The following is a 26,819-nucleotide window of genomic DNA, read 5'->3' as shown; positions in this document are numbered from 1 at the left end:
GAGGAACTGAAGGATATCCTTCTTAGGCGGGAAATTGTGTTAGCGAAATTGATGGGATTGAAGGCTGATAAATCCCCGGGGCCTGATAGTCTGCATCCCAGAGTACTTAAGGAAGTGGCCCTAGAAATAGTGGATGCATTGGTGATCATTTTCCAACAGTCTATCGACTCGGAATCAGTTCCTATGGACTGGAGGGTAGCTAATGTAACACCACTTTTTAAAAGGGGAGGGAGAGAGAAAGCGGGTAATTATAGACCAGTTAGCCTGACATCAGTAGTGGGGAAAATGTTAGAATCAATTATTAAGGATGAAATAGCAGCGCATTTGGAAAGCAGTGACAGGATCGGTACAAGTCAGCATGGATTTATGAAGGGGAAATCATGCTTGACAAATCTTCTGGAGTTTTTTGAGGATGTAACTAATAGAGTGGACAAGGGAGAACCAGTGGATGTGGTGTATTTGGACTTTCAAAAGGCTTTTGACAAGGTCCCACACAAGAGGTTGGTGTGCAAAATCAAAGCACATGGTATTGCATAAGAACATAAGAACATAAGAATTAGGAACAGGAGTAGGCCATCTAGCCCCTCGAGCCTGCTCCACCATTCAACAAGATCATGGCTGATCTGGCCGTGGACTCAGCTCCACTTACCCGCCCGCTCTCCGTAACCCTTAATTCCCTTATTGGTTAAAAATCTATCTGTCTGTGATTTGAATACATTCAATGAGCTAGCCTCAACTGCTTCCTTGGGCAGAGAATTCCACAGATTCACAACCCTCTGGGAGAAGAAATTCCTTCTCAACTCGGTTTTAAATTGGCTCCCCCGTATTTTGAGGCTGTGCCCCCGAGTTCTAGTCTCCCCGACCAGTGGAAACAACCTCTCTGCTTCTATCTTGTCGATCCCTTTCATTATTTTAAATGTTTCTATAAGATCACCCTTCATCCTTCTGAACACCAACGAGTAAAGACCCAGTCTACTCAATCTATCATCATAAGGTAACCCCCTCATCTCCGGAATCAGCCTAGTGAATCGTCTCTGCACCCCCTCCAAAGCTAGTATATCCTTCCTTAAGTAAGGTGACCAAAACTGCACGCAGTACTCCAGGTGCGGCCTCACCAATACCCTATACAGTTGCAGCAGGACCTCCCTGCTTTTGTACTCCATCCCTCTCACAATGAAGGCCAACATTCCATTCGCCTTCCTGATTACCTGCTGCACCTGCAAACTAACTTTTTGGGATTCATGCACAAGGACCCCCAGGTCCCTCTGCACCGCAGCATGTTGTAATTTCTCCCCATTCAAATAATATTCCCTTTTACTGTTTTTTTTTCCAAGGTGGATGACCTCACACTTTCCGACATTGTATTCCATTTGCCAAACCTTAGCCCATTCGCTTAACCTATCTAAATCTCTTTGCAGCCTCTGTGTCCTCTACACAACCCGCTTTCCCACTAATCTTTGTGTCATCTGCAAATTTTGTTACACTACACTCTGTCCCCTCTTCCAGGTCATCTATGTATATTGTAAACAGTTGCCGTTCCAGCACCGATCCCTGTGGCACACCACTAACCACCGATTTCCAACCCGAAAAGGACCCATTTATCCCGACTCTCTGTTTTCTGTTAGCCAGCCAATTCTCTATCCATGCTAATACATTTCCTCTGACTCCGCGTACCTTTATCTTCTGCAGTAACCTTTTGTGTGGCACCTTATCGAATGCCTTTTGGAAATCTAAATACACCACATCCATTGGTACACCTCTATCCACCATGCTCATTCTATCCTCAAAGAATTCCAGTAAATTAGTTAAACATGATTTCCCCTTCATGAATTCATGCTGCGTCTGCTTGATTGCACTATTCCTACCTAGATGTCCCGCTATTTCTTCCTTAATGATAGCCTCAAGCATTTTCCCCACTACAGATGTTAAACTAACCGGCCTATAGTTACCTGCCTTTTGTCTGCCCCCTTTTTTAAACAGAGGCATTACATTAGCTGCTTTCCAATCCGCTGGTACCTCCCCAGAGTCCAGAGAATTTTGTTAGATTATAACGAATGCATCTGCTATAACTTCCGCCATCTCTTTTAATACCCTGGGATGCATTTCATCAGGACCAGGGGACTTGTCTACCTTGAGTCCCATTAGCCTGTCTAGCACTACCCCCTTAGTGATAGTGATTGTCTCAAGGTCCTCCCTTCACACATTCCTGTGACCAGCAATTTTTGGCATGGTTTTTATGTCTTCCACTGTGAAGACCGAAGCAAAATAATTGTTTAATGTCTCAGCCATTTCCATATTTCTCATTATTAAATCCCCCTTCTCATCTTCTAAGGGACCAACATTTACTTTAGTCACTATTTTCCCTTTTATATATCGGTAAAAGCTTTTACTATCTGTTTTTATGTTTTGCGCAAGTTTACTTTCATAATCTATCTTTCCTTTCTTTATTGCTTTCTTAGTCATTCTTTGCTGTCGTTTAAAATTTTCTCAATCTTCTAGTTTCCCACTAACCTTGGCCACCTTATACGCATTGGTTTTTAATTTGATACTCTCCTTTATTTCCTTGGTTATCCATGGCTGGTTATCCCTTCTCTTACCGCCCTTCTTTTTCACTGGAATATATTTTTGTTGAGCACTATGAAAGAGCTCCTTAAAAGTCCTCCACTGTTCCTCAATTGTGACACTGTTTAGTCTGTGTTTCCAGTCTACTTTAGCCAACTCTGCCCTCATCCCAATGTAGTCCCCTTTGTTTAAGCATAGTACGCTCGTTTGAGACACTACTTCCTCACCCTCAATCTGTATTACAAATTCAATCATACTGTGATCACTCATTCCGAGAGGATCTTTTACTAGGAGATCGTTTATTATTCCTGTCTCATTACACAGGACCAGATCTAAGATCGCTTGCTCCCTTGTAGGTTCTGTAACATAGTGTTCTAAGAAACAATCCCGTATGCATTCTATGAATTGCTCCTCAAGGCTATCCCGTGCGATTTGATTTGACCAATCGAAATGTATTGGGGGTAATATACTGACGTGGATAGAGAACTGGTTGGCAGACAGGAAGCAGAGAATCGGGATAAACGGGTCCTTTTCAGAATGGCAGGCAGTGACTAGTGGGGTGCCGCAGGACTCAGTGCTGGGACCCCAGCTCTTTACAATATACATCAATGATTTGGATGAAGGAATTGAGTGTAATATCTCCAAGTTTGCAGATGGCACTAAACTGGGTGGCGGTGTGAGCTGTGAGGGGGACGCTAAGAGGCTGCAGGGTGACTTGGACAGGTTAGGTGAGTGGGCAAATGCATGGTAGATGCAGTATAATGTGAATAAATGTGAGATTATCCACTTTGGGGGCAAAAACGCGAAGACAGAATATTATCTGAATGGCGGCAGATTAGGAAAAGGGGAGGTGCAACGAGATCTGGGTGTCATGGTTCATCAGTCATTGAAAGTTGGCATACAGGTACAGCAGGCGGTAAAGAAGGCAAATGGTATGTTGGCCTTCATAGCTAGGGGATTTGAATACAGGGGCAGGGAGGTCTTACTGCAGTTGTACAGGGCCTTGGTGAGGCCTCACCTGGAATATTGTGTTCAGTTTTGGTCTCCTAATCTGAGGAAGGACGTTCTTGCCATTGAGGGAGTGCAGCGAAGGTTCACCAGACTGATTCCTGGGATGGCAGGACTGATATATGAGGAGAGACTGGATCGACTGGGCCTGTATTCACTGGAGTTTAGAAGGATGAGAGGGGATCTCATCAAAACATTCAAGATTCTGATGGGACGGGATGTGGGTCGATTGTTCCCGATGTTGGGGAAGTCCAGAACCAGGTTGACACAGTCTTAGGATAAGGGGTAGGCCATTTAGGACTGAGATGAGGAGAAACTTCTTCACTGAGAGAGTTGTTAACCTGTGGAATTCCCTGCCGCAGAGGGTTGTTGATGCCAGTTCATTGGATATATTCAAGAGGGAGTTAGATATGGCCCTTAAGGCTAAGGGGATCAAGGGGTCTGGAGAGAAAGCAGGAAAGGGGTATTGAGGGAATGATCAGTCATGATCTTATTGAATGGTGGTGCAGGCTCGAAGGGCCGAATGGCCTACTCCTGCACCTATTTTCTACGCTCCTATAACCCTTGCTTCCCGTAGTCAACAAATATCTATTGATCTCAGGATTTTAAATTTTTCAATTGTCCCCCAGCACCCACAGCTTTTTGGGGGAGAGTTCCAGATTCCCAGCACCCTTTGTGTGAAGAAGTGCTTCCTGACATCACCCTGAACGGCCGGGCTCTAATTTTAAGGTGACGCCCCCTTGTTCTGGATGCCCCCCACCAGAGGGAATGGTTTTTCTCTCTATACCTGGATTCATTTATCATTTTGAACACCTCGATTAGATCACCTGTCAACCTTCTAAACTCAAAAGAATACAAATCATAAAATAATGAAGACCCAACTCATGCTCTCGTTAGTGACTTCAATACTTGAATAAACTTGACCAGAAATGTAACTGGACCAGCCACATAAATACTGTGGCTACAAGAGCGGGTCCAGAGGCTGGGTATTCTGCGGCGAGTGTCTCGCCTCCTGACTCCCCAAAGCCTTTCCACCATCTACAAGACACAAGTCAGGAGTGTGATGGAACACTCTCCACTTACCTGGATGAGTGCAGCTCCAACAACACTCAAGAAGCTCGACACCATCCAGGACAAAGCAGCCGCTTGATTGGCCCCCCATCCACCACTTTCAACATTCACTCCCTCCACCACCGGCGCCCCCTGGCTGCAGTGTGCACCATCTACAAGATGCACTGCAGCAACTCGCCAAGGCTTCTTCGGCAGCACCTCGCAAACCCGCGGCCTCTACCACCTAGAAGGACAAGGGCAGCAGGTGCATGGGAACACCATCACCTCCATGTTCCTCTGCGGGTCACACACCATCCTGATTTGGAAATATATCGGCCGTTCCTTCACCGTCGCTGGGTCACAATCCTGGAACTCCCTCCCTAACAGCACTGTGGGAGCACCTTCACCACACGGACTGCAGCGGTTCAAGAAGGCGGCTCACCACCACCTTCTCAAGGGGCAATTAGGGATGGGCAATAAATGCCGGCCTTGCCAGCGACACCCACATCCAAGGAATGAATAATTTTTTTTTAAACTTTCAGAATGGGTGTGTAATTGGCAAATGGACGACAATATAAGTAAGTGCGCAACTTTTAAAACTTTTTCAGTCGATTGCCCGGTCGGTGTAAGACCTCGACCGGGATTTCTCGGCCATTATCTTATATGTTTCGATAAGATCACCTCTCATTCTTCTGAACTCCAATGTGTATAGTTCCAACCTACTCAACCTTTCTTCATAAGTCAACCCCCTCATCTCCGGAATCAACCTAGTGAACCTTCTCTGAACTGCCTCCAATACAAGTATATCCTTCCTTAAATACAGAGATCAAAACTGCACGCAGTCATCATCATAGGCAGTCCCTCGGAATCGAGGAAGACTTGCTTCCACTCTTAGAATGAGTCCTTAGGTGGCTGAACAGTCCAATACGAGAGCCACAGTCCCCGTCACAGGTGGGACAGATATTCATTGAGGGTAAGGGTGGGTGGGACTGGTTTGCCGCACGCTCCTTCCGCTGCCTGCGCTTGGTTTCTGCATGCTCTCGGCGATCAGACTCGAGGTGGTCAGCACCCTCCCGGAAGCATCTCCTCCACTTTGGCCAGGGACTCCCAGGTGTCGGTGGGGATGCCGCACTTTATCAGGGAGGCTTTGAGGGTGGCCTTGTAACGTTTCCTCTGCCATGAGGAGTTCCGAGTAGAGCGCTTGCTTTGGGAGTCTTGTGTCTGGCATGCGGACAATGTGGCCTGCCCAGCGGAGCTGATCAAGTGTGGTCAGTACTTCAATGCTGGGGATGATGGCCTGGTCAAGGATGTTAACGTTCGTGCGTCTGTCCTCCCAGGGGATTTGTAGGATCTTGCGGAGACATAATTGATGGTATTTCTCCAGCGACTTATGGTGTCTACTGTGTACAGTACTCCAGGTGTGGCCTCACCAATACCCTGTACAGTTGTAGCAGGACTTCTCTGCTTTTATACTCCAATCCCCCTTGCAATAAAGGCCAACATTCCATTTGCCTTCCTGATTTCTTGCTGTACCTGCATACTAACTTTTTGTGTTTCACGCACAAGGACCCCCAGGTCCCAAGTACTGCAGCACTTTGCAATTTTCCTCCATTTAAATTATAATTTGCTTTTCTATTTTTTCTGTCAAAGTGGATAAACTCACATTATACTCCATCTGCCAAATTTTTGCCCACTCACTTCACCTGTCTATATCCCTTTGCAGATTTTTTTGTGTCCTCCTCACAATTTGCTTTCCCACCCATCTTGGCTACATTACACTCGGTCCCTTCAGCCAAGTCATTAATATAGATTGTAAATAGTTGAGGACCCAGCACTGATCCCTGCGGCACCCCACTAGTCACTGTTTGTCAACCGGAAAATGACCCATTTATCCCGACTCTGTTTTCTGTTAGTTAGCCAATCCTCTATCCATGCTAATATATTACCCCCAACCCGTGAACTTTTATCTTGTGCAGTAATCTTTTATTTGGCACCTTATCGAATGCCTTCTGGAAATCCAAATACACCACATCCACTGGTTCCCCCTTATCCATACTGCTCGCTACATCCTCAAAGAACTCCAGCAAATGTATCAAACATGATTTGCCTTTCATAAATCCATGCTAACTCTGCTCGATTGAATTATGATTTTCCAAACGTCCCGCTACTGCTTCCTTAATAATGGACCCCAGCATTTTCCCAACGGCAGATGTTAGGCTAACTGGTCTATAGTTTCCTGCTTTTTGTCTGCCTCATTTTTTAAACAGGGGCGTTACATTTGCAGTTTTCCAATCCGCTGGGACCACCCCAGACTCCAGGGAATTTTGGAAGATTACAACCAATGGATCCACTATCTCTCCAGCCACCTCTTTTAAGACCCTAGGATGCAAGCCATCAGGTCCAGGGGACTTGTCCGCCTTTAGTCCCATTATTTTACCGAGTACTACTTCTTTAGTGATAGTGATTGTATTAAGTTCCTCCCCGCCTATAGCCCCTCGATTATCCACTATTGGGATGTTTTTGATGTCTTCCACGTAAAGGCTGATACAAAATATTTGTTCAATGTCTCTGCCATTTCCCTGTTCCCCATTATTAATTCCTCAGTCTCATCCTCCAGGGGACCAACATTTACTTTAGCCGCTCTTTTCCTTTTTATGCACCTGTAGAAACTCTTACTATCTGTGATCTTATGATACTATGATCACTGTTCCCACCTGACCCACCTCATTTCCAAGAACCAGATCCAGCTATGCCTCCTTCCTCGTCAGGCTGGAAATGTACTGATCAAGAAATTCTCCTGAACACACTTCAGAAATTCTTTCCCTTCTGTGTCCTTTTCATTAATACGATCCCAATCTATACAGGTTGTACCTCTCTAGTCCTGGACTCTGTGGTCCGGCAACATTCACGGCGGGGGTGGGGGTTGCAACCCGCGCAGTGTCCTGGGGCTGGCTGCTTCTCTTCTCCCCCGCTGTCCCCTCCTGGGCCGGGTCGGCACGGAGAGGGAGCGAGGAGCATGGCGGCTGACTGATGCGCCGAAGCTGGGCCTGAGAAATGATGCGCAGTCGGCTTCTGCCAGGTCATTGTCAGCAGTACCCGGTAAGACTAGGGTACTGCTGACTATGCTAGAATTGGCGCGACCTCCCGTGGTCCGGAATATTCTCTGGTCCAGCACCGGTCAGGTCCCAAGGGTGCTAGACTGAAGAGGTAGAACTGTAGTTGGATAGTTGAAGACCCACATTATCACTACTCTATAGTTCTAGCAGCTCTCTGTAATTTCTCTGCAAATTTGCTCCTCTATATCTTTCCCATTATTGGGTGGTCTACAGAATACACCTAGTAGAGTAATGGCACCTCTATTATTGCTTAACTCGAGCCATATAGATTCTGTCCTCGACCCCTCCAGAAGATGCTCCCTCTCCAACATTGTAACATTTTCCTTAACCAGTAGTGCCCTATCTTTCCTGAACACATTATAACCAGGAATATTTACTACCCAATCCTGCCCTTTGAGCCAGATCTCAGTTATTGCCACAACATCATATTCCTCAGTGGCTATTTGTGCCAGCAGCTCACTGACCTTGTTTTGTATGTTTCGAGCGTTTATATACATTCACTGTAAACCCATCTTAGACAATCCTGTATTATCTCTTAGTCTGACCCCACCGAATACCTTACTATTTCTTACTTCTGTCTCTCCCAATTCTTTGAGCACTTTATTTCTCCTTTCTAATGTTACATCCTGGTGCTCACCCTCCTGCCAAACTAGTTTAACCCCCCCCCACTCCCAAACAGCACTCGCAACCCCCCCCTCGTGAGAATATTGGTTCCGGCCCTGTTGAGGTGCAATCCGTCCGGCCTGTACAGATCCCACCTCCCTCAGAACCAGTCCCAATGCCTCAGGAATCTAATGCCCTTATGCCTGCATCATCTGCCCAGCCATGCATTCATCTGCTCTGTCCTCCTATTTCTATACTCACGTGGCACGGGGGGTTATCCGAAGATTACTACCTTTGAGGTCCTGCTTTTTAATCTCCTTCCTGGTTAGAAGACCAGGTCCTCAAGTGTGACACCAAGCTCATGGTCTACAGGGCTGCAGTGATACCCGCCCTCCTGTATGGCTCAGAGACATAGACCATGTACAGTAGACATCTCAAAGCGCTGGAGAAATACCACCAACGATGTCTCCGCAAGATCCTGCAAATCCACTGGGAGGACAGACGTACCAATGTCAGTGTTCTCGCTCAGGCCAACATCCCCAGCATTGAAGCACTGACCACACTCGATCAGCTCCGCTGGGCAGGCCACATTGTTTGCATGCCTAACACAAGACTCCCAAAGCAAGCGCTTCACTCGGAACTCCTACACGGCAAGCGATCCCCAGGTAGGCAGAGGAAACGTTACAAGGACACCCTCAAAGCCTCCCTGATAAAGTGCAATATCCCCACCGACACCTGGGAGTCCCTGGCCAAAGACCAGTCCGCCCTAAGTGGGAGAAGAGCATCCGGGAGGGCACTGAGCACCTCGCGTCTCATCGCCGAGAGCGTGCAGAAACCAAGCGCAGGCAGCGGAAGGAGCGTGCGGCAAACCTGTCCCACCCACCCACCCTTTCCTTCAACCACTGTCTGTCCCACCTGTGACAGAGACTGTAATTCCCACATTAGACTGTACATCATCATCATCGGCAGTCCCTTGAAATCGAGGAAGACTTGCTTCCACTTTAAAAGTGAATTTTCAGGTGACTGAACAGTCCAATACGGGAATTACAGTCTCTGTCACAGGTGGGACACAGTCGGGGGGGGAGGGCTGTAATTTTTACCCCCAGGCATTTTTCAAAAGTAAAAGGTCCTGAGGGATTAACTCAGGTGTTGTTTCCTGCAATAAAAACGTGCAAATTATAAAATTCAACACAGGCAAAGACCCATCACATTGTCAGTTTTCTGACGCCCTGTCAAAATCGGACTTACATCAAACGGCAACACTTCCACTGTGGTGTTGAAGAGCTTGTCTCCGGGATGCTCGATATTCCCACTGCGAAAGAAAAACCTGAGAACAGGAGAGAGAGAGAGGGTGGGATGTACAAGTGGGAAGGGGGAACCAGGCCAGGCCCAGTTATGTTCATGGCACAACTAACTATTCCGGTTCTCACCATCGCCCGTGTTCACCATGCCTGGACACACTCAGGGGGACAAAATCGCCCCCTCTATAAGCTCCGATACCTGTAAGGGGTGGGAATGGGGTGGAGAGGCCTCACTGACCAGGGGCAGACGGATGGGCCTCACTGACCGGGGGCAGACGGATGGACCTCACTGACCGGGGTCAGACGGATGGGCCTCACTGACCGGGGGCAGACTGATGGACCTCACTGACCGGGGGTGGATGGATGGGCCTCACTGACCGGGGTCGGATGGATGGGCCTCACTGACCGGGGGCAGATGGATGGACCTCACTGATCGGGGACAGATGGATGGGCCTCACTGACCGGGGTCGGATGGATGGGCCTCACTGACCGGGGGCAGACGGATGGGCCTCACTGACCGGGGTCGGATGGATGGGCCTCACTGACCGGGGGCAGATGGATGGACCTCACTGATCGGGGGCAGATGGATGGGCCTCACTGACCGGGGGCAGATGGATGGGCCTCACTGACCGGGGGCAGATGGATGGGCCTCACTGACCGGGGGCAGATGGATGGGCCTCACTGACCGGGGGCAGATGGATGGGCCTCACTGACCGGGGGCAGATGGATGGGCCTCACTGACCAGGGTCGGATGGATGGACCTCACTGACCGGGGGCGGACGGATGGACCTCACTGACCGGGGGCGGACGGATGGACCTCACTGACCGGGGGTGGACGGATGGACCTCACTGACCGGGGACGGACGGATGGACCTCACTGACCGGGGGCAGACGGATGGACCTCACTGACCGGGGACAGATGGATGGACCTCACTGACCGGGGGCAGACTGATGGACCTCACTGACTGGGGACAGATGGATGGGCCTCACTGACCGGGGACAGACGGATGGGCCTCACTGACCGGGGGCAGACTGATGGACCTCACTGACCGGGGGCGGATGGATGGGCCTCACTGACCGGGGGCAGATGGATGGACCTCACTGACCGGGGACAGATGGATGGACTTCACTGACCGGGGGCAGATGGATGGGCCTCACTGACCGGGGGCAGACGGATGGGCCTCACTGACCGGGGGCAGATGGATGGACCTCACTGACCGGGGTCAGACGGATGGGCCTCACTGACCGGGGGCAGACTGATGGACCTCACTGACCGGGGGTGGATGGATGGGCCTCACTGACCGGGGTCGGATGGATGGGCCTCACTGACCGGGGGCAGATGGATGGACCTCACTGATCGGGGACAGATGGATGGGCCTCACTGACCGGGGTCGGATGGATGGGCCTCACTGACCGGGGGCAGACGGATGGGCCTCACTGACCGGGGTCGGATGGATGGGCCTCACTGACCGGGGGCAGATGGATGGACCTCACTGATCGGGGGCAGATGGATGGGCCTCACTGACCGGGGGCAGATGGATGGGCCTCACTGACCGGGGGCAGATGGATGGGCCTCACTGACCGGGGGCAGATGGATGGGCCTCACTGACCGGGGGCAGATGGATGGGCCTCACTGACCGGGGGCAGATGGATGGGCCTCACTGACCAGGGTCGGATGGATGGACCTCACTGACCGGGGGCGGACGGATGGACCTCACTGACCGGGGGCGGACGGATGGACCTCACTGACCGGGGGTGGACGGATGGACCTCACTGACCGGGGACGGACGGATGGACCTCACTGACCGGGGGCAGACGGATGGACCTCACTGACCGGGGACAGATGGATGGACCTCACTGACCGGGGGCAGACTGATGGACCTCACTGACTGGGGACAGATGGATGGGCCTCACTGACCGGGGACAGACGGATGGGCCTCACTGACCGGGGGCAGACTGATGGACCTCACTGACCGGGGGCGGATGGATGGGCCTCACTGACCGGGGGCAGATGGATGGACCTCACTGACCGGGGACAGATGGATGGACTTCACTGACCGGGGGCAGATGGATGGGCCTCACTGACCGGGGGCAGACGGATGGGCCTCACTGACCGGGGGCAGATGGATGGACCTCACTGACCGGGGGCAGATGGATGGACCTCACTGACCGGGGGCAGATGGATGGACCTCACTGACCGGGGACAGATGGATGGACCTCACTGACCGGGGGTGGACGGATGGACCTCACTGACCGGGGACAGATGGATGGACCTCACTGACCGGGGGCAGATGGATGGACCTCACTGACCGGGGGTGGACGGATGGACCTCACTGACCGGGGACAGATGGATGGACCTCACTGACCGGAGGTGGACGGATGGACCTCACTGACCGGGGACGGACAGATGGACCTCACTGACCGGGGACAGACGGATGGGCCTCACTGACCGGGGGCGGACGGATGGGCCTCACTGACCGGGGGCGGACGGATGGACCTCACTGACCGGGGGTGGACGGATGGACCTCACTGACCGGGGGTGGACAGATGGACCTCACTGACCGGGGGCGGACGGATGGGCCTCACTGACCGGGGACAGACAGATGGACCTCACTGACCGGGGGCGGACGGATGGGCCTCACTGACCGGGGACAGACAGATGGACCTCACTGACCGGGGACAGACGGATGGTCCTCACTGACCGGGGACAGACAGATGGACCTCACTGACCGGGGACAGACGGATGGTCCTCACTGACCGGGGGCGGACGGATTGGCCGACCTGACTGAAATTGTCCCGGGCCGGGAGCGGCGTGAACAGGTTTTCATGCTGCACCCCCCAATCGGGCCCACGCCATCCCCACACCGACCGACCGGGACCCCCTCGGGAGTGTATCGGCCGCCGGTCGGTGCCCCCAACAGCTTCCCCGGCGGGAAGCTGCATCTGTGTGCCTGGGCCGCGCTTCTGCTCTTAAAGGGCTGCCGCCACCTCCATTTTATTTTAATCATCGGCTGACTCCGAGGTCAGTGCTGCCCGCGGGTTCGGCCGGGGCGCTAACAGGCCGTACTGCACTGGGGGTGTCTGCCCCTCTTGGGGGGGGGGGGGGGGGGCGACCAGGCCGCTGCTCCAGCCGAAACCCTCGCTGGTGGCCCAGTGGGGCCAAACTAAACCCCATTGCAGAGCTGGCAGTAGCCCGTCCCCTTTAACTGAAGGACTGATGACTCGGAGCCTCGCCCGCCCCGCTCCAGCGGCAGATTGGGACGGAGAAAATCTAACCAATCGCCTACTTTTTGGTCGGAGGGCAATTTCGGCCCCCCCCCCCCAGGTCTCCACACCTCAACAGACCCAGCATGGACCTCTCCCAGAGCTTGTAGAGAGTCCAGTGACCCAGCCAAAGACATTACCTTGTCTTTATCAGGGTGATATCTTCACGCGCTATCCCTGTCGTTACTCAACCAGGCGGTTTATTCAAGGAAGAGTTGGGTGTTTATTCTACAGAGCAGGACAGCACAAACTGAGTTCAGGTTCAACAGAAAGATAGACTTGCATTTATATAGCACCTTTCACGACCACCGGCCATCCCAAAGCACTTTACGGCCAATGAAGTACTTTTTGGAGTGTAGTCACTGTCGTAATATGAAAAACGCGGCAGCCAATTTGTGCACAGCAAGCTCCCACAAACAGCAATGTGATAATGAGCAGATAATCTGTTTTTGTGATGATTGAGGTATAAATATTGGCCCTAGGACACTGTGGATAACTCCCCTGCTCTTCTTCGAAATGTTGCCCTGGGATCTTTTATATCCATCTGAGGGTTTAATGTCTCATCCGAAAGACGGCACCTCCAACAGGGCAGCACTCCAGTACCACACTGGAGTGTCAGCCTAGATTTATTTGCTCAAGTCCCTGGAATGGGACTTGCATCCACAACCTTCTGACTCAGTGGCGAGTGTGCTACTGAGCCACAGCTGACAATTCTGTGTGTGTGTGTGTGAGAGAGAGAGAGAATAACAGTGAGAGAGAGAGAGAGACAGAGAGGGAGTAACAGTGAGAGAGAGAGAGAGTCAGAGAGAGAGAGAATGAGAGAGACAGAGAGAGAATAACAGTGAGAGAGAGAGAGAGACAGAGAGGGAGTAACAGTGAGAGAGAGAGAGAGTCAGAGAGAGAGAGAATAACAGTGAGAGAGAGAGAGAGAGAGAGAGAGAGACAGAGGGGGAGTAACAGTGAGAGAGAGAGAGAGTCAGAGAGGGAGTAACAGTGAGAGAGAGAGTCAGAGAGGGAGTAACAGTGAGAGAGAGAGTCAGAGAGAGAGAGAATGAGAGAGACAGAGAGAGAATAACAGTGAGAGAGAGAGAGAGACAGAGAGGGAGTAACAGTGAGAGAGAGAGAGAGTCAGAGAGGGAGTAACAGTGAGAGAGAGAGTCAGAGAGAGAGAGAATGAGAGAGACAGAGAGAGTAACAGTGTGTGTGAGAGCGAGAGAGACAGAGAGAGACAGAGTGAGAGATAGAGAGAGAGAATAAGTGAGAGAGAATAAGTGAGAGAGAATAAGTGAGAGAGAGAGACAGAGAAAGACAGAGGAGAGACAGACAGAGAGAGAAAGAGAGAGAGAGAGAGAGAGAGTGACACATCGAGGGAGAGAGAGATAGAGAGAATGAGAGAGAGAAAGATAGAGAGACAGAGAGAAAGAGACAGAGAGAGAGAGAGACAGAGAGAGAGAGAGATAGAGAGAGACACACTGAGGGAGAGAGACAGAGAGTGAGAGACAGAGAGAGAGAGAGAGAGAGGGAGAGAGAGAAAGGGAGAGGGAAAAAGAGAGACAGAGACAGAGAGAGGAGAGAGAGTCAGCGAGGGAGAGAGACAAAGACAGAGAGAGAGCGAGAGAGAACCAGAGAGTGAGAGACAGCAAGGGAGAGAGACAGAGGGGAGAGAGAGAGTGAGTGAGAGAGAGACAGAGGGAGAGAGAGAGAGAGAGACAGGGAGAGAGACAGAGAGAGTGAGAGACAGTGAGGGAGAGAGACAGCGCAGGGGAGAGAGAGGGAGCGAGAGGCAGCCTACAAAGTGCAAAGCAGCAACGGACCTGGGAAGATAAGAAGTCAAAAGATTGAATGTGTGACATCACAGGAGAGCAGGGAAGTGATTGGTTGGTCAGTTTTTTCTCTCTTTTCTTGGGTATTGGTTTAAATTAAGTGCTGGGATTAAAAACTAAACGTCGAAAACTTCAAAACCTCATGAATTAAATACATTAGAGATGCTGGGTGGGCAGTATGTCACTGCTGCTGCATGTGGGAGCTGGTTGACCCCATTGAGGTCCACATTGAGCGACCACGTCTGTAGCAAGTGTCTGCAGCTCGAGGAACTTGGGCTCCGTGCTGATGAGCTGGAGTCCGAGCTTCAGACACTACGAGACATCAGGGAGAGGGAGAGTTACCTGGACACTGTGTTCCAGGAGGCAGTCACACCCCTTAGATTAATTAATTCAATTTGTTCCGTGGTCAGGAACAGGGTGTGACTACGAATGAGGTGGTAGCGATAAAGGAGCCTCAGCCCTTGCTCTTGTCCAATAGGTTCAAGGCTCTTGCTCCCTGTGTGGACGAGAGCAGGGACTGCAGGGGGGATGAACAGACTGACCACAGCACCGTGGTACAGAGGTATTAGTATTAGGCAGTCCCTCGTATCGAGGATGACCCGTTTCCACACAAAAACGAATGTGTTCACAGGTGTTTCAATGAAGGACCTGACATTCCAGATTCTGAACTACATGTTGAAGGGTGGAAGATGCCTGTGCGTGGATTTTTTTAATGTGTGGAGTCCGTTGAACACCAGCCACCACACGAGCTTGACAGAGCTAGGTCTCGGTCCAGTGGCAAGGGTAAACCAGGACGACTGGAGAACAGCTCTGCTGCACGGACCTAGTGCGTCCTAGGGGGCCATTCAAGTGGGGGGAGTAAAAAGAAACACTGTGGTGGTAGGGGACAGTATCATTAGGGGGATAGATACTGTTCTCTGCAGCCGAGAGCGTGAGTCCCGAAGGCTGTGTTGCCTGCCCAGTGCCAGGGTTAAGGACATCTACTCAGGGCTGGAGAGGAACTTGGAGTGGGAGGGGGACGATCCAGTTGTCGTGGTCCATGTGGGTACCAACGACAGAGGTAGAACAAAGAAAGAGGTTCTGCTGGGGGATTATGAGCAGCTAGGGACTAAATTAAAAAGCAGAACCACAAAGGTAATAATCTCTGGATTACTACCTGAGCCACGAGCAAATTTGCATAGAGTAAATAAGGTCAGAGAGTTAAACACACGGCTCAAAGACTGGTGTGGGAGCAGTGGGTTTTGGTTCGTGGGGCACTGACACCAGTACTGGGGTAAGAGGGAGCTGTTCCATTGGGACGGGCTCCACTTAGACCGTGCTGGGACTAGGGTCCTGGTGAATCAAATAATTAGGGCTGTAGAGAGGGCTTTAAACTAAATAGTGGGGGGGGGGGTTCAGGTGAGCGGAAATTTTAAAAGTCAAAGAGCAAGGAGAAGGCATTAGAGCAGGCTAGCGATAGGGGAAATGATAACCAGAGAGTGACAGGAAGGGACAGAATGTATAAATATAAGAATGCATCAGACAGTGGGGTCAAAGCAGGGAAAAATGGTAAAAAGGCAAAATTAAAAGCTCGCTATCTGAATGCAAGCAGCATTCATAACAAAATAGACGGCACAAATAGATATAAATGGGTCTGATTTGATAGCCATTACAGAGATGTGGTTGCAAGATGACCAAGACTGGGAACTGAATATTCAGGGATATTTGACAATTCGGAAGGATAGGCAGAAAGGAAAAGGAGGTGGGTAGCTCTGTTAATAAAGGATGAGATCAGTGCGTTAGTGAGAAACGATATTGGCTCAGAAGATCAAGATGTAGACTCAGTTTGGGTGGAGATAAGGAATAATAAGGGGAAGAAGTCACTGGTGGGCGTAGTCTATAGGCCCCCTAACAGTAGCTATACTGTTGGACGGAGTATAAGTCAAGAAAATAATGGAGGCTTGTAAGAAAGGTACGACAATAAACATGGGCGATTTTAATCTTCATATTGATTGGACAAAGCAAACTGGCCAGGGTAGCCTTGAGGAAGAGTTGATCGAGTGTATCCGGGATAGTTTCCTTGAACAGTACGTTGCAGAACCAACCAGGGAGCAGGCTATCTTAGATCCGGTACTGTGTAATGAGACAGGATTAATTAGTAATCTCATAGTAAAGGATCTTCTAGGAAAGAGTGATCATAGCATGGTTGAATTTCAAATTCAGTTGGAGCGTGAGAAAGTTGGATCTCAAACCAGTGTCCTAAGCTTAAATAAAGGCGATTACAAAGGTGTGAAGGCAGAGTTGGCTAAAGTGGACTGAGAAAATAGATTAAAGTGTAAGACAGTTGATGAGCAGTGGCAGACGTTTAAGGAGATATTTCATACAAGGGCATACAATGTTGTGAAGATGAGTTGGGAGGCCAGAGGATTGAGAAATTACAAAAAAAACAGCAAAGGACGACTAAAAAAAATGACAAAGAGAGAGAAGATGGATTATGAGAGTAAACTAGCAAGAAATATAAAAAGATAGTAAGAGTTTCTACAGGTATATAAAAAGGAAGCTAAAGTAAACGTTGGTCCCTTAGAGGATGAGACTGGAGAATTAATAATGGGGTACAGGGAAATGGCAGAGACTTTGAATGAATATTTGTATCGGTTTTCATGATAGAAGACACTAAAAACATCCCAATAATAGATAACCAAGGGGCTATAGGGAGGGAGGAACTTAAAACAATCACTATCACGAAAGAAAAAGTACTCGGTAAAATAATGGGACTAAAGGCAGACAAGTCCCCTGGACCTGATGGCCTACATCCTAGGGTCTTAAAAGAAGTGGCTGCAGAGATAGTGGATGCATTGGTTGTAATCTACCAAAATTCCCTGGAGTCTGGAGAGTTCCCAGCGAACTGGAAAACTGGAATTGTAATGCCCCTATTTAAAAAAGGAGGCAGACAGAAAGCAGGAAACTATAGACCAGTTAGCCTAACATCTGTCGTTGGGAAAATTCTGGAATCGATTATTAAGGAAGCAGTAGCAGGACATTTGGAAAAGCATAATACAGTCAAGCAGAGTCAGCATGGTTTTATGAAAGGGAAATCATATTTGACAAATTTGCTGGAATTCTTTGAGGATGTAACGAGCAGGGTGGATAAGGGGGAACCCAGTGGATGTGGTGTATTTGGGGAATTTAAATTCAGTTAATTAAATAAATCTGGAATTAAAAAGCTAGGTGATTAATGATGATCAGGAAACTACCGGATTGTTGTAAAAACCCAACTGTCGTTTCGGGAAGAAATCTGCTGCCCTTAGCCAGTCTGGTCAATATGTGACTCCAGACCCACAGCAATATGGTCGACTCTTAACTGCCCTCTGAAATGGCCCAACGAGACACTCAGTTATAACAAACCGCTGTGACAAAGTCAGCACTGTGGGAGCACCTTCACCACACGGACTGCAGTGGTTCAAGAAGGCGGCTTACCACCACCTTCTCAAGGGGCAATTAGGGATGGGCAATGAATGCCATTCTTGCCAGCGACGCCCACATCCCGTGAACGAATGAATAAAAAAGAGACAGAGAGTCAGACAGAGACATAGTTAACATTTCAGGTCATCAGTACAGAGGGAGTGAAACAGAGAGCGCAAGACAGAGAGTGAGACAGAGAGAGTGAGACAGAGAGAGACAGAGTGAGAGAGAGAGAGAGACAGAGCGAGAGACAGAGAGAGTGAGACAGAGAGAGACAGAGTGAGAGAGAGATAGAGAGACAGAGTGAGAGACAGAGAGAGAGAGTGAAAGAGAGAGACGGAGAGAGAGAGAAACAGAAAGAGAGAGACAGAGAGAGGGAGATAGAGTGAGAGAGACGGAGGTAGTGCTGGACAGGCTAATGGGACTCAAGGTAGACAAGTCCCCTGGCCCTGATGAAATGCATCCCAGGGTATTAAAAGAGATGGCGGAAGTTATAGCGGATGCATTCATTATAATCTACCAAAATTCTCTGGACTCTGGGGAGGTACCAGCGGATTGGAAAGCAGCTAATGTAACGCCTCTGTTTAAAAAGGGGGGCAGACAAAAGGCAGGTAACTATAGGCCGGTTAGTTTAACATCTGTAGTGGGGAAAATGCTTGAAGCTATCATTAAGGAAGAAATAGCGGGACATCTAGATAGGAATAGTGCAATCAAGCAGACGCAATATGGATTCATGAAGGGGAAATCATGTTTAACTAATTTACTGGAATTCTTTGAGGATATAACGAGCATGGTGGATAGAGGTGTACCGATGGATGTGGTGTATTTAGATTTCCAAAAGGCATTCGATAAGGTGCCACACAAAAGGTTACTGCAGAAGATAAAGGTACGCGGAGTCAGAGGAAATGTATTAGCATGGATCGAGAATTGGCTGGCTAACAGAAAGCAGAGAGTCAGGATAAATGGGTCCTTTTCGGGTTGGAAATCGGTGGTTAGTGGTGTGCCACAGGGAGCGGTGCTGGGACCACAACTGTTTACAATATACATAGATGACCTGGAAGAGGGGACAGAGTGTAGTGCAACAAAATTTGCAGATGACACAAAGATTAGTGGGAAAGCGGGTTGTGTAGAGGACACAGAGAGGCTGCAAAGAGATTTAGATAGGTTAAGCGAATGGGCTAAGGTTTGGCAGATGGAATACAATGTCGGAAAATGTGAGGTCATCCACCTTGGGAAAAAAACAGTAAAAGGGAATATTATTTGAATGGGGAGAAATTACAACATGCTGCGGTGCAGAGGGACCTGGGGGTCCTTGTGCATGAATCCCAAAAAGTTAGTTTGCAGGTGCAGCAGGTAATCAGGAAGGCGAATGGAATGTTGGCCTTCATTGCGAAAGAGATGGAGTACAAAAGCAGGGAGGTCCTTCTGCAACTGTATAGGGTATTGGTGAGGCCGCACCTGGAGTACTGCGAGCAGTTTTGGTCACCTTACTTAAGGAAGGATATACTAGCTTTGGAGAGGGTACAGAGACGATTCACGAGGCTGATTCCGGAGATGAGGGGGTTACCTTATGATGATAGATTGAGCAGACTGGGTCTTTACTCGTTGGAGTTCAGAAGGATGAGGGGTGATCTTATAGAAACATTTAAAATAATGAAAGGGATAGACAAGATAGAGGCAGAGAGGTTGTTTCCACTGGTCGGGGAGACTAGAACTAGGGCGCACAGCCTCAAAATACGGGGGAGCCAATTTAAAACCGAGTTGAGAAGGAATTTCTTCTCCCAGAGGGTTGTGAATCTGTGGAATTCTCTGCCCAAGGAAGCAGTTGAGGCTAGCTCATTGAATGTATTCAAGTCACAGATAGATAGATTTTTAACCAATAAGGGAATTAAGGGTTATGGGGAGCGGGCGGGTAAGTGGAGCTGAGTCCACGGCCAGATCAGCCATGATCTTTTTGAATGGCGGAGCAGGCTCGAGGGGCTAGATGGCCCACTCCTGTTCCTGATTCTTATGTTCTTATGTGAGACAGAGTGAGAGAGAGAGAGAGAGAGAGACAGTGAGAGAGAGAGAGAGAGAATGAGAGAGAGACAAACTGAGAGAGAGAGGCAGACAAAGAGAGAGAGAGACAGACAGCGAAAGAGAGAGAGAGAGAGAGAGAGAGAGGCAAAGAGAGAGACAGAGACAGACAAAGAGAGCAAGTGACAGAGAGGAAGTGACAGAGAGATACAAAGAGAGAGAGCGAGACAGACAAAGAGAGCAAGTGACAGAGAGCAAGTGACAGAGAGGAAGTGACAGAGAGGTACAAAGAGAGAGAGCGAGACAGAGAGGAAGTGACAGAGAGGTACAAAGAGAGAGAGCGAGACAGAGAGCAAGTGACAGAGAGGTACAAAGAGAGAGAGCGAGACAGAGAGGAAGTGACAGAGAGGTACAAAGAGAGAGAGCGAGACAGAGAGCAAGTGACAGAGAGGTACAAAGAGAGAGAGCGAGACAGAGAGCAAGTGACAGAGAGGTACAAAGAGAGAGAGCGAGACAGAGAGGAAGTGACAGAGAGGTACAAAGAGAGAGAGCGAGACAGATGCTGCCTGACCTGCCGAGTGTTTCCAGCATTTCCTGGAAACGAACGGAGCGGAGAGGGAGTGCAGCGAGAGCGGAGCTGGAATAAAGAGCCCGGCAACTGAGGTTCCAGACCAAATAAATATCCAGGAGTGATATTGCAGGATAGCTGGTAACTGATGGGTTGGTAAAGGTCACGTCGGTTTTTTTTGTTATTCAAGTTAGGGGCTTGGGTTAAATAGGTGGGTCGTGTCCATGGGCTGTGGGAGGGGATTCAATGGGTGGTAGGGTCCGTGATAGGGGAGAGTATCCATGGGCTGTGGGAGGGGATTCAATGGGTGGGTAGGGTCCGTGATAGGGGAGAGTGTCCATGGGCTGTGGGAGGGGATTCAATGGGTGGGTAGGGTCCATGATAGGGGAGAGTATCCATGGGCTGTGGGAGGGGATTCAATGGGTGGTAGGGTCCGTGATAGGGGAGAGTATCCATGGGCTGTGGGAGGGGATTCAATGGGTGGTAGGGTCCATGATAGGGGAGAGTATCCATGGGCTGTGGGAGGGGATTCAATGGGTGGTAGGGTCCATGATAGGGGAGGGTGTCCATATGCTGTGGGAGATTCAGTGCGTGGGTAGGGTCCATGATAGGGGAGTGTATCCATGGGCGTGAGAGATTCAGTGCGTGGATAGGGTCCATGATTGGGGAGAGGGGATTCAATGGGTGGGTAGGGTCCGTGATTGGGGAGAGTGTCCATAGGCTGTGGGAGGATTCAGTGGTGAGTAGGGTCCGTGATTGGGGAGAGGGGATTCAATGGGTGGGTAGGGTCCATGTAAACATGTCAAGCAGTAATTCCACCCTCCCACCAGTGGAGCCACACCCCCGTTTGATGCCTTCAGGAGACAGCCAATCTGGGAGAAGTTGCGGGGCCCCTCAGCTTCAGATACTGACTCTCAATTCTTACCCGTCCGACAATAATTTGCATGCTTGCTTTAACCGTAACTAAACATCGCTCCGGGTACTGGGTGTGGACTGTGAGTGAATATTGGCATGTTACACAGAGCATTAGATCTACGTAATATTCCAACCTACCTGTCCACTTTCACCGGCGTAAAAAATCGGAAACGTATAAAATCACCAGCCACCGGTGTGAATGCCCAGAAGAAGTCCTCTCCCAGGTAAGCCTTCTCCAGCGAAAAATGCTGGTAGGTTTTCAGGCTGGAAGTCACCTCGGCTGGTGGATTAGAATGTCCTTTGTGCAAGGCATGCTTTCCAAAGTCCTTATCCTGGGGGGTAGAAAAGACAACAGTGATTTGTTTGATTAACAAGACACGGTAATGTATAATTCTACGCATCACCTTTGGGCAGAATTCCGGTTCCTCGGCGCTGCGTTTGTCGCCCCGGAGTGGCGGCGATGGCGGGGGTGAGGTGTTCTGGGCGGGCGGCCAGCCTCCAGCGCCCCGCGGCGATCCCCGGGATCGGGTTTTGGGGCGGCGCGGAGCAGCACCGCGGGGAAGAGCTGTGCCCGGTGTACAACGCCCCCGGTCGCGACACCGGCGCGAGTTTGGTCTCCCGTGCGCCCCGCAGTGACCGCCGGGGAAATCAGGGCGGTCCCACCATCCCGACAGCAGAGAGGTGAGGGATGGGCTCCTGAGGTAAGCGCGATTGTTTTTTCTTTTAATTTTATTTTGCGATTTGTGTTGTGGTGGCGTGGGCAATGTTCTGGGAATGTTGCTGTGGCGGGGGTTCCCCTCCCAGACGTCTCTGGGAGCGCTCCTGGCCCGGCTCTTTAACTCGGGAGTTTCCCATCCTAACGCCCCCACGAGGGGTGTACAACGCCTCCCTTAGCACTGCGCCCCCTGACTCAGGGCCCCGCTGCCCAATGTTACTGAGGCGCAAACTGTTCCCGGGCGCAAACTTTCCCGCACCCGAAATCATCAAAGCCGGATATCCAGCCCTCTGTGATTGTATCTGTGACAGGTACCAGGTAACCAGTGACAGACCGAGAAAGGTGCCATTAAAAATAAGAGAAACAAAGTGATCCAGTGAGAGAAGGGTTCATTCAGCAGATTGCATCCTCCAAGTGCTTGGCACGACATGCTGTTTTTTGGGGCTTTCTCCCTTGCTGTCCTGCCCAACATTCACCCCACAACCAACACCTGTATCAGATTGGCCGCTCTGTTATCTCCTCGCTGTTTGCAAGACTTCGCTGCGCGTAAATCGGCCGGGCACCTTTCCCTGCGTTATAACGGTGACTGCGCTTGGCTGTAAAAGCGCGTTCGGATGTCGCAAGGTGCTATATAAATGCAAGCTGGTTCCTTTCGTTGAACTGCAGTGACTATTAAAGAAGGACTTGCGTTTATATAGTGCGTGTCACAACCACTGGATGTCTCAAAGCGCTTTACAGCCAATGAAGTACTTTTGAAGTGTAGTCACTGTTGTAACGTGGGAAACGCAGCAGCCAATTTGCGCACAGCAAGCTCCCACAAACAATGTGATAATGACCAGATAATCTGTTTTTGTGATGGTGGTTGAGGACACCAGGCAGAACTCCACTGCTCTTCATTGAAATAGCGCCGTGGGATCTTTTAAGTCCACCTGAGAGAGCAGATGGGGCCTCGGTTAATCTCTCATCTGAAAGATAGCCCCTCCAACAGTGCAGCACTCCCTCAGTACTGCCCCTCCGACAGTGCAGCACTCCCTCAGTACTGCCCCTCCGACAGTGCAGCGTTCCCTCAGTACTGCTGCTCTGACAGTGCGGCGCTCCCTCAGCACTGCTGCTCTGACAGTGCGGCGCTCCCTCAGCATTGTACTGGGAGTGTCAGCCTGGATTTATGCGCGCAAGTTCCTGGAGTAGGATTTGAACCCACAACCTTCTGACTCAGAGACAAGGGTGCTGCCCACTGAGCCACGGCTGACACTTGGTATGTCGCAACATTCTGCACAAACAGCACTGACCAATTCACAAGCTCCTGGTGCTGTTGGTGGAAGGAGGATCGTTTGCAGGTACTCCGAGATAAACTCCCTGCTTCACTGGGCCTCGTGCTGCAGGATGCCGACCCGATTGTCCACCTGAGCAGGTTACTGTCTGACCCCAAGCGTGGACCCCTCCCTTTCAATCGCAGCTTGTCTGCGCAGAATCAGTCAGGCACAATCCAGTGTCCCATGGCACAGCTTTGACCAAGTAGTCTTCAGGCGCAGTGGGGTTAGAGGTCAGAGGTTTCATTGGGCCACGATACACAGGCGTAATTCAGACCCACTTTAAAGTCATACATTCTAGTCTTATTTTCTTTAATTCCTCGGACCGAATTTATAATCGCAATTGTCGAAAACAAAACTTAGCAAGTTGTAATTACACCCTCCTTCGACACAGAATAGCTGACAGCGCGAGCACACAGATATGGGAATCCGGAAATGGGAATCCGGAATTATTCTCCGAAAACCGGACATTTTGAGGCAGCCAAGATGGCGACATCGGGCAGCGAGGGATGAGGAAACCGGTAAAACATGCAGCGTCGGAGGGCCGCGGGAATCGGTGAGTGGCGAGGAGCGAAGGACCGGCGGAAATTGGTGAGATCCGAAATCCGGAGAATCCCCAAATCCGGCACGGATTCGGTCGAGGATTGCGGATTTCAGACTACTGATTTTCTTGTCTGAAATCCGGAAAAACCCAAAATCCGACATGGACTCGGTCCCGAGGATTCCGGATTTCGGACGTTGTACCTGTATAGTATATTTGTCAAAACCAATTTTGTTAACTTATTTCAAAGCTATATGACCACATAATGAAATAAAAAAGTTTTGGGGAGCAAGAGGGAGTGGAATAAAATGCATTTTAAATAAAATAAATCTTTAGAGAGGGAAAACATTTGCCGGGCTGTGGGATAAGAGCAGGGGGACATGGGAATAATCGGATCGCTCATTCAAAGAGCTGGCACAGGCACGATGGGCCGAATGGCCTCCATCTGTGCAGCAAGATTCTGTGATGCGATTTATCCACCTGCACCATTTTAGGATTCAAAGATTTATCTGTGAATTGAGACTTTCAATTAGTCAGCGTGTGCGCTGTTCATTACCACAATTACAATTTCTCCTACTGTTTAAACCACACACATCAACCGTGACTCAGTGCGTAGCACTCTCTCTCCCCTCCGTTTCAGTGACTTGTGCACAAAAATCTAGGCTGACGCTCCCATAGCAGATGAGACGTTAAACCGAGGCCCCGTCTGCTTTTTCAAGTGGAGCTAAAAGATCCCATGGCATTATTTCGGAGAAGAGCAGGGGAGTTATCCCCGGTGTCCTGGGGCCAATATTTATCCCTCAATCAACATAACAAAAACAGATTATCTGGTCATTGACATGTTGCTGTTTGTGGGAGCTTGCTGTGCGCAAATTGACTGCCGTGTTTCCCACATTACAACAGTGACTACACTCCAAAAGTACTTCATTGGCTGTAAAGCGCTTTGGGACATCCTGAGGTTGGGAAATGCGCTATATAAATGCAATCTGGCTCCTTTTCCAGCTATCAAACACTGCTGACCGAGCTCAAACAACTTGTTTGCAAATGGTATATATCAGTGATTTAGATTTGAATATTGGGGATATGATTAAGAACTTTGCAGATGAAACTAAAACAGGCTGTATGGTGGATAATGAAGAAGAAAGCTGCGGACTGCAGGAAGATATCAATGAACTGGTGAGGTGGGCAGAACAGTGGCAAATGGAATTCAATCCGGAGAAGTGTGAGCAAATGCACTTGGGGAGGGCTAACAAGGCAAGGGAATCAATTATTAAGGATGTCATAGCAGCCTATTTGGAAAGAGGTGACATGATAGGTCCAAGTCAGCTTTATTTTGTGAAAGGGAAATCATGCTTGACAAATCTTCTGGAATTTTTTGAGGATGTTTCCAGTAGAGTGGACAAGGGAGAACCAGTTGATGTGGTATATTTGGACTTTCAGAAGGCTTTCGACAAGATCCCACACAAGAGATTAATGTGCAAAGTTAAAGCACATGGGATTGGAGTAGTGTGCTGACGTGGATTGAGAACTGGTTGGCAGACAGGAAGCAAAGAGTAGGAGTAAATGGGTACTTTTCAGAATGGCAGGCAGTGGGGTACCGCAAGGTTCTGTGTTGGGGCCCCAGCTGTTTACATTGTACATTAATGATTTGGACGAGGGGATTAAATGTAGTATCTCCAAATTTGCAGATGACACTAAGTTGGGGGCAGTGTGAGCTGCGAGGAGGATGCTATGAGGCTGCAGAGTGACTTGGATAGGTTAGGTGAGTGGGCAAATGCATGGCAGATGAAGTATAATGTGGATAAATGTGAGGTTATCCACTTTGGTTGTAAAAACAGAGAGACAGACTATTATCTGAATGGTGACAAATTAGGAAAAGGGGAGGTGCAACGAGACCTGGGTGTCATGGTACATCAGTGATTGAAGGTTGGCATGCAGGTACAGCAGGCGGTTAAGAAAGAAAATGGCATGTTGGCCTTCATAGCGAGGGGATTTGAGTACAGGGGCAGGGAGGTGTTACTACAGTTGTACAGGGCCTTGGTGAGGCCACACCTGGAGTATTGTGTTCAGTTTTGGTCTCCTAACTTGAGGAAGGACATTCTTGCTATTGAGGGAGTGCAGCGAAGGTTCACCAGACTGATTCCCGGGATGGCGGGACTGACATATCAAGAAAGATTGGATCAACTGGGCTTGTATTCACTGGAGTTCAGAAGAATGAGAGGCGATCTCATAGAAACGTTTAAAATTCTGACGGGTTTAGACAGGTTAGATGCAGGAAAAATGTTCCCAATGTTGGGGAAGTCCAGAATCAGGGGTCACAGTCTAAGGATAAAGGGGTAAGCTATTTAGGACCGAGATGAGGAGAAACTTCTTCACTCAGAGAGTGGTGAACCTGTGGAATTCTCTACCATAGAAAGTTGTTGAGGCCAATTCACTAAATATATTCAAAAAGGAGTTAGATGTAGTCCTTACTACTAGGGGGATCAAGGGGTATGGCGAGAAAGCAGGAATAGGGTACTGAAGTTGCATGTTCAGCCATGAACTCATTGAATGGCGGTGCAGGCTCGAAGGGCCGAATGGCCTACT

The 26,819-nt window shown here is 49.6% G+C and overlaps 1 protein-coding gene across 1 annotated transcript in view; it reads right to left on the bottom strand.

Moving 5' to 3' along the window:
* mgat4b (alpha-1,3-mannosyl-glycoprotein 4-beta-N-acetylglucosaminyltransferase B) overlaps positions 1–26,819 on the bottom strand; it is a 406,613-nt gene that overhangs the window by 12,607 nt on the left and 367,187 nt on the right. The window contains exons 11-12 of the mRNA XM_070877144.1: positions 21,806–21,999; positions 9,588–9,666 (exon numbers count right to left, since the gene is read on the bottom strand). Of these exons, the coding sequence (XP_070733245.1) occupies positions 9,588–9,666; positions 21,806–21,999 (273 nt within the window). The remainder of the gene's footprint in view (positions 1–9,587; positions 9,667–21,805; positions 22,000–26,819) is intronic.

This window comes from Pristiophorus japonicus, chromosome 4 (genome assembly GCF_044704955.1).
Source record: "Pristiophorus japonicus isolate sPriJap1 chromosome 4, sPriJap1.hap1, whole genome shotgun sequence".
NCBI lineage: Eukaryota > Metazoa > Chordata > Chondrichthyes > Pristiophoridae > Pristiophorus > Pristiophorus japonicus.
Note: the sequence above shows the minus strand (reverse complement) of the source record. Positions and strands in the feature narration are given on the sequence as shown.